The 8,686-nt window shown below is 36.7% G+C and overlaps 1 protein-coding gene across 1 annotated transcript in view; it reads left to right on the forward strand.

Annotated features, from left to right (window-relative positions):
* The window catches only part of LUZP2 (leucine zipper protein 2), a 228,118-nt gene extending 220,353 nt beyond the window's left edge, over positions 1–7,765 (forward strand). Inside the window, exons 8-9 of the mRNA XM_068555794.1 lie at positions 6,829–6,906; positions 7,667–7,765. Coding sequence (XP_068411895.1) covers positions 6,829–6,906; positions 7,667–7,765 — 177 coding nt within the window. The remainder of the gene's footprint in view (positions 1–6,828; positions 6,907–7,666) is intronic.
* The last annotated feature ends 921 nt before the right edge of the window (positions 7,766–8,686 follow it).

Here is an 8,686-nt window from a genome sequence, read left to right on the forward strand (position 1 = left end):
GATTCTTGCCATCACACCTGCTTACAAGTCCCTGACCAAAGGGAGTTTATTCAACAGCAAAGCACTGTCCAGGGAACTGAGAGGAGAAAATGTGCAGGAAATAAATCTAGAGCTGCGAGTAGAAAATTATGCCAGCATTTTCATGCTAAAACAATTTTGGCAGAGATTTTAAAAGTCCTAGTTTGCAATTATATCCAGTATTCACTGTGTGGCATTTGATGCCCTGATGAGTCGTTGGCAGACATTAGCTTAACAAAATTTTCTAGGCAAGTCATGCCCTGCTGTAATTGGGCTGAGAGACCATATACCATTGTCATTCTGGGCTACGTTCCATCAGACCATCTGAAGAGGTTGGCTTCGTACAAGGCATTCTTCATTGTGCTACTGTGGTATTTTTTTTTTTAAGAAGGAAAAGGCATGCCTCCAGATTACATGGGAAGTATAGATAGTTTCCTAAGGGCTTTAGAACAAATTTCTGCTTTTTACATTAGATAAGAAATTTCCATGTTTACCCTCCTATAACGTCTTAATTTAAAGCATGCAAAATGTTAACTTAATTATTATTTCTTACCAGGAATCATATAGAAACCATAAGAATAATGATTAACTTATAATTTGGAAAATACAAATAACCCAGTAAGCATGTTAATAATTATTATAAGGAAATTCGCCAAACAGTGATGTGCAAATACAAAGGTTAAATTGGTCAATAACTCTTTGACCCCTCCTACCTTCCCTGAGACATAATGGTTTTCACCTCTGGGTCCCCATAGTACTTGGTTTATACACATATTTTATCCTGTATCACGGTCCATCTTGCATGTTGATTATTTGTATAAGGTTCTCATTCTGCATTAGATAATAAGCAATTTGGGGACAGAGACTATAAAAGTATTGACATTTCCTTCAGCACCAAACAAAATACTCATCTTAACAGATGCTTGTAAATATTTTTCCAAAATATCTAAAATTATGAAGTTTCATAAGTTATGAAATTATGAAGTTACTTTTTCCAAAATATCTAAAATTATGAAATTATGAATATCTAAAATTATGTGCCACTGGTGGCACAGTGGTTAAGAATGTGCCTGCCAATGCAGGGGACACGGGTTCAAGCCCTCATCCGGGAAGATCCTACATGCTGCGGAGCAACTAAGCCTGTGCTCCACAACTACTGAGCCTGTGCTCTAGAACCTGCGAGCCACAACTACTGAGACCGCGTGCTATAACTACTGAAGCCCGTGTGCCTAGAGCCTGTGCTCTGCAACAACAGAAGCCACTGCAATGAGAAGCCCACGCACCATAACGAAGAGCAGCCTCCACTCACCACAACTAGAGAAAGCCCGCACGCAGCAACGAAGACCCAATGCAGCTAAAAATTTTTTAAAAATAAAATAAAATAAATTAATTTAAAAATAGGAAAAAGAATCCACCTGCCAATGCAGGGGACACGGGTTCAAGCCCTCATCCGGGAAGATCCTACATGCTGCGGAGCAACTAAGCCTGTGCTCCACAACTACTGAGCCTGTGCTCTAGAACCTGCGAGCCACAACTACTGAGACCGCGTGCTATAACTACTGAAGCCCGTGTGCCTAGAGCCTGTGCTCTGCAACAACAGAAGCCACTGCAATGAGAAGCCCATGCACCATAACGAAGAGCAGCCTCCACTCACCACAACTAGAGAAAGCCCGCACGCAGCAACGAAGACCCAATGCAGCTAAAATTTTTTTAAAAATAAAATAAAATAAATTAATTTAAAAATAGGAAAAAGAATCCACCTGCCAATGCAGGGGACACGGGTTCGAGCCCTGGTCTGGGAAGATCCCACATGCTGCGGAGCAAATAAGCCCGTGCGCCACAACTACTGAGTCTGCACTCTAGAGCCAATGAGCCACAACTACTGAGCCCACGTGCCACAGCTACTGAAGCCTGCGTGCCTAGAGCCGGTGCTCTGCAACAAGAGAAGCCACCGCAATGAGAAGCCCGTGCACTGCAACGATGTGTAGCCCCCAGCTTGCCACAACTAGAGAAAGCCTGCACGCAGCAACAAAGACCCAACGCAGCCAAAAATAAATAAATAAATACATTAATTAATTAAAAATAAATAAATGAATAAAACTATGAAGTTAGACAGGGCTTCACGTTTCAAATTTGTAACTATTTTGTGTGAAGGATGAAGCATTATGGTTCAGGGAGGTAGTGTGACTCGCCTAGAGGAGGCTGGTTAGGGAGCATCAGTGTCAGATGCTGTCTCCCTCCCACTCCTCTGTCCCTCCATTAACTGAATTCAGAGCCATCACTTTGATTCAGCATTACATTTTTACTCTTTGAACTTCTTTTCTAGTTTCTGCCCTTCTTAATATTAAAACAGTACTAAAGTATCATTCTGTAATAAACATTAAAAATCTCATTTCATACACAAGAGTGACATGAGAGAAAAATTTAGCCAAAATGTATTTATCTTTCTAAAAACCTTGGTACTTAATTCCATTTTTTCTCCTTTACAGTATTTTTTCTCCTTTACAGTTTGTTTTTAGCCTCCAGCTTGTCCCAGATATTAATTAAATATGAAGAATGAGTTGGACTTTTTAACTGTCAGAGATATTTTTTCTTGGTAAAATTTCAGGTTGCCCAGTTACGCATTTGCATTAAGTATTTTGAGTTCTTTTAAAGTTTTAGAGAAAGGTCATAAGAGGAGCACCTAATATGTGCAAAATACTCCTTTAGGAACCATTCTATAGTTTTATTTAATCTAAATCTTCCAAAAATCATGTCAAGTAGCGATCATTTTGCCTTCCCTACAGATAAGGAGTCAGAACCTCCTTAAGATGAAGTAACTTTCCCAAGTGTATACAGCAAATAAGGGCTAAAGCAATTCTAACCTGAAATGGGCTCTTTACTCCATTCACCTAGCCGTGTTACCTACATTGTATCATGTCACTTGATGTCAAAATTTTGAATTATCCCCATTTTACAGATGAGGGAAATTGAGGTTAAATTGGTATTTCCTACCATCATTCCACCAACAAGTACTGCCCCGTCATGAAGTTTTCAACAGTATAGGAATGTAGAAAATAGACATTTAATAGTCAAATAACAAAATATTAGCAGATTTTCCATGAACCAATCTCTCTCTCTTTCTCGCTCTCTCTCTCTGCCTCTCAAGAACAATTTCTTTTGACATTGGATCCTTTATATAATTTTAGTATTAAAATGTTACTTCTTTTCTGAAATATTGTTGAAAAATAGCAGTGTGTTTTGCTTGTTGGTTTATTTGTTCTAATGTTGAAATTTGTCTGTCACTGGTGTTTAATTTTATTCTTCTGTAAAATACCAAAGTTTGGAACCTTAATGTTCATTATCAGAGATAGTGGGAGATGGAGTTGGGACTCAAATTCATTTGCACGTGACTCCTGATAATTATTAAGGAAACCCCAGTATTAGAGTCTGCCCCACCATGGTAGGATTATGTATTTTTTCCTACAGGGGTAAATAATTAAAAGGGCTGGTCTCAACTAAATTTGTTGTTACTTTGCCTACTTTTGTGGCCATAATATAACATTTTGTCAGATGGTAGTTTGTTGCCCAAAGCACAGAAACAAACTGGTTATTCTGGTGGTGTTGGGGAAGATGTATATGTGAGAAAGAGCATGTAATCACTTTAATAAAGATACGTTCATGGCTCATCCCATTTCATAATTTACAGACCCAGCTGTGGTCCTCCCGAGGTCACCTGTATAATTAATAGGTGAGCTGCATACTGAAGTAGCTGAATCTGTGCAGACTTTCCTGATCATTCTTCATATTTTATTACTTGAGTTTCTAGAAATAGGTACTATACTCATCCGGTTGAATTTTATCTAATTGAGAGAGTGTTTTGAAGGCTTGTACCTGCAGGAGTGCTTATATCTGTTGCCTTTCTGAGAAACACTAGGAATTTTATGAACCCCATCTCATGAAGTTTCCACAATGCCTGCGAGGCACACAAAAAATAAATTTAAAGGTTGTGTTCATTATAAGATCAAAATATCAAAAAAGGTTGGAGCTGTCTTCCAGCCACGTAGTATTTTCTTTACTGTTGAAATTTAATAAGTATTCATTGTTCAGATGATCAAAGGCTTGTCTCAAATAGCCAGCTGTGCTTGCATTAATGAAAGAACATACTCTGCCATAAATCCCACGGTATCTTTCTTATGACAGTGACCTCAAGTAGTAATTCATACACAAAAAATGGTTTTGGGGTCACATAGATTTGGCAAATGGTTATATCATATCGCCTAAGAGATTTATAATGCATTTGTACACTACAAAGAAGTGGATTTCAAATTTCATTGTGCATTTGAATTGCTGGATTGCTGATTAAAAATGCAAGCCCTATATTCGTAGGACTGAATTATCACCCAGGAGTATTATTTTTTAACCAGCACCTTATATGATTATGCGAGCAGATCATTCAAGACAAAAGCTTTAAGAAATTGTGTGTTAAAGGCTCTGAGAAGAACTACCTTAAATACCACTGTTTAATGTTCAAATAAACTTTTTCTCCAAACTTAATGTGATTTATGAACTCCATTATTCCAAAATATATATTGGGAAACTTTACACTCTGCAGGTTACTTTCTGCATTCTGAGCTTGATTTAGTACATTTATTTTAGTTTTGTTTTTTTTTTTCCCCAAGGCTGAAAGCAAGTATAATAAAAACAAAGGTCAGTTGTATTATTACAGTAAAAACAAAACAATTATAATATTCCAGGGAAATTTTAGTTTCTAGGTCTAACTCAAACCCATACAACATAAAAAGAAAAAAAATTCTTAGGTAGTGTAGAAGATTCCTCTGTGTAGATGCCTAAAATTCTTTGGACTAAGGCACTCAAGGTTTTGACTACTGGTTTCTATTATTATAGTTATAATCTTACTTTTCCACTATACTCTAGGCTTATTTTGAAGAAGGGGCTATTGCAACCATTTTGGAGCTTTTATCAAATATAACTAAATCTCATATGAAAAACTCAGGCATTTATGAAAATTCTAAAGGACTGAAATATTTTCATAGCCAATGTTTGTTTTATTCATTTATTATTTATTTAGTGATTAGATATTGACCACTTGCTATCTAAAAGGCATCTAGCTGGGATCTAGCGCTGATACATGTAGCCTCTATCTTCAAGGAACTTACAATATATCGAAGAGTCAGACATGCATATACATATAAAAATGTTAAGTGTGCTAATGTTCCTAATGCATTGTACCTTTAGAGCAGGAGAGTGTGATGAGCCTACCTAGTGGTGAAAATGATGTGCTAGGGAGGGAACACGTAGCCGGTCTTCAGGATCTCCCAGTGAAGAGAGACCTTTATGAAGGTGGAGGGGAAGAGCATATTACACAGACACAGAAGGGTAAAGTAACATGAGTGTTCAGTTAAGAGCCATGTAGAGCAAGAATAGGGAGAATGTGACAATGGCTTTGCTCTCAGATTTGAATTGGAGTAGGTTAAATCTCATATACAACTTCTTTAGTTATCATCCACTCCTAGAATTTATGGAAAGTTAGAGTTCAAAGCCAGCTTAGGTATCCTCCTTGATTGACTTCAAAGAAAGAAACTGACTTGCTCAAGGTTAGAGTTACACAGTGGCCATGAACTATTAAACTCCCAGTCTCCATTTTATATGTTTTATAAAGGGAAAGGATTACAGAAAAATCACTAAAAAAAGTACATATTCTTACATTAAACAATTTTTAGTTACTTTAAAATGTGTTTAAAATAAAAAAGATGAAAATAAAAAGGAAGAGATGAAGGGAGAATGAGAGGCAGTAAGGAAAGGAGGAGGGAGGCGAGACAGACTAAGGAAGAAGGAAGAAAGAAAGGGAGGGATGGAGGGAAGGAAAATTCAATATTTTAACCTTGGTTAAAATGAAAAATGAAGGGCAACTGGAATATGCTGCCAGTAATTCATTTCCTTCAAGACTATTGAGGCTAATAAGTAAGATGAGATTTCCTGGTTAGTAAAATATATGATCTTCTTCCCAGAAATATAATCTTTTTTAAGATGTTGAAGTTTTTTGCTAGACAGATTGATGATGTTGACCAAAAACAAATAGACTGACAGACATTTCTTCAGCAATGATGGGTTGGTTTGGGATCAGCAGAGAATTACAATTTTGGGTCTGCAACCATGGTGAGCAAGGTACAAGTGCCCACAAGACAAAGGAAAAAGAATTCTTTCATAGAGGGGAAAAGAAAGTTGGAAGGGCTACAGTAAACAAAGAGTTCATGGCTTTTCATGGGCTGAGTTGTTGCCAGGAAAGAAGAGGAGTCTTTCTTCGTCTTGTTGGGCTCTGCTATTGCTGCAAGGTGTGAGAGCGCCCCCTTCTGGTCTCCTGACTCTATTTAATCGTGATTCCAGGTTATTAATTTTTTACAACGATCATATTGTTTAAGTTGTTTCCTGGCTTGCAATATTGATGTCCGGCAGGCATAAAGACCATGGATCCTAGAGTCTAGACACATCACGAATATAGAATATAGTAGTTTTGTAACTCTTTACTTTTTAAAAATTTTTGCAAAGAAAGAACTTTCCATTGGAATTGAGCTTTTGTTGTAGTAGCCGACTGTCATAAGCATCACTAAGATTCCCAAATGGACTATGAATGCTTGCCCATTCCCTGGGATCCCACTAATGTTGTGATAAATTTGTCCCTAGCTTGACCTTTCAGTTTGTCTCAAAGTGAAGGAAGTTTTCAATGGGAAGATTTCAAAGGAGATTTTCTATTCCCTCCCTTCATTTAATTTAACTTCATTGACCTATTTTCAATCGCAGCTTTTACAGGGGAGCACGACCTGTTCGATGAAGCACGAAGAAAATCCTGCAAGCAATGACACTGCAGAATCAGAACCTGTCCCACAGGTATTTGGTTTGGTTTGTTTGCTTGTTTTGATTGTCAGAAAGCACTTTTTGAAGCTATTGGGTTCCATGATTTTCTCTCTTGCTTTAGCTAAAGCAGGGATGCTGTATTACCTAATACAAGACACATCTTTCACCTATTGCCTCTGGACCTTTCCATGACTACTGTGCCTGCCACTAAACTTTTGGTTTGATTAGCTGAGGTCCTAGAAGAACAAGGGCAAGGGAGGGGTCTCACCCCTCCCCAGCAACCAAGAAGCAAAACAAAAGTAAACAGAGAACAAAAATTATACATATATTCCTTATAGGACAAAGAAGATAAAAAGAAGACTTGGGAAAGCAGAGAAGGAAGGAAGAAGTACACATCCCCCACAAAAACAAGTAACAAAGAAACAACTCAGGAGCTTAATTCTGAACTTCTATCTGGACTGTTCTATATTTGACCAAACATATTACATCATAGCAATTATTAGGATTCATTTTACTTAACACATTTTTAATTTGGGGGTTAGATTCATCAGAGTTGGATGGTTTGACCAAAGTTTTCTCAAAATAGTTTTTGAAATATTGCCATTTGTGGAAAATATTTTATGTGCTTTCAAGAAGTAGCAGTGTTAACATATTTACACTTATTTTCTGCCTGACATTGGTTTTCTGTAAGATATTTGTTGAGGTACATGAGTTATTCTGTTAGGATTTTAATTTTTACATTCAACATTTTTATTTTGACTCTCCTAATTGTCTTTTCCGTATTGTTTGACAGAATGTGCCGGTGCCTCCTTGTACTGAATGCGAAGAGGAAAAACACCCGGGAAAACAATTGACCAGCACTGAAGGGAAGGCAAATAGAGAAAAAAAATGACTGTAAATACCAAGAAACTGTGTTAAAAACATCCATTTGCTATTGTCGTCATACTCTTTTTAGACCACAAGCTTGATGGAAATACTAAGTTTTTAAAGCTTGCAACTTTTTCACAATTTTATGTAACTTTATACAGTAGTCTACAAATTTTCCAAAAGATTCCAGGCCAATTATGATCCTTAAGCAATAACCTAATTAAAATGGATATCCACAGTCATACATCGTCACTGTCATCAGTAAATTGCCCAGTATAAATTGGTCTTTTTTGAACTCAAATGCAATATAACATTTAATTCTTCTGGTTCATTTGGGTATCCAGTACTTCCAGATCTAGTTTTTTAAATCAGCTGGAGAATGATTAAATGTGGATCCTCAGCATTCTTAGAATCCAAATTGAAACCATATCATAAAGATTTTGGTCCATGCTGGTTAATTGCAGTCACTCTCCTCAAGGTTGGAATCTGTACTGACCCGAATATATTATTTATTTGAGTGTGTTCATTGCTTTTCTCATTACTATTTAGAACCATGTCTAAATAATATCAAGGCATTTCCGTCAGGGGTTTAGTCAATTAACAAAATTCTTTAAATATGTTTAGTATAATGTAGACAAAATATCAAGGAAGAATGACTAAATTTCTGGCACAATTGATTAGATTTTTGGCATTCTATAGACACACCCCTATGGTTGTCTGCTGGAATTACTCCAAGCTATAAATCAAGCTGTTTGAAATGCTCAGTGTGATTTTTGGTGTGGAATTGGGTAATGGGATGTGGGATGGGAAGAGAGGTCCAAAATACAAATATTGCAAGCAGATAATATACATTTTAAAATGAGGATTTGATGAAAGTAAAATAGCCATGTAGAACTAATGAACCCCAATTTGTATATTTTGAAAACAAATGTATTATTAAAATAAG

The sequence above is a fragment of the Eschrichtius robustus genome, chromosome 11 (genome assembly GCF_028021215.1).
Source record: "Eschrichtius robustus isolate mEscRob2 chromosome 11, mEscRob2.pri, whole genome shotgun sequence".
Classification (NCBI taxonomy): Eukaryota; Metazoa; Chordata; class Mammalia; order Artiodactyla; family Eschrichtiidae; genus Eschrichtius; species Eschrichtius robustus.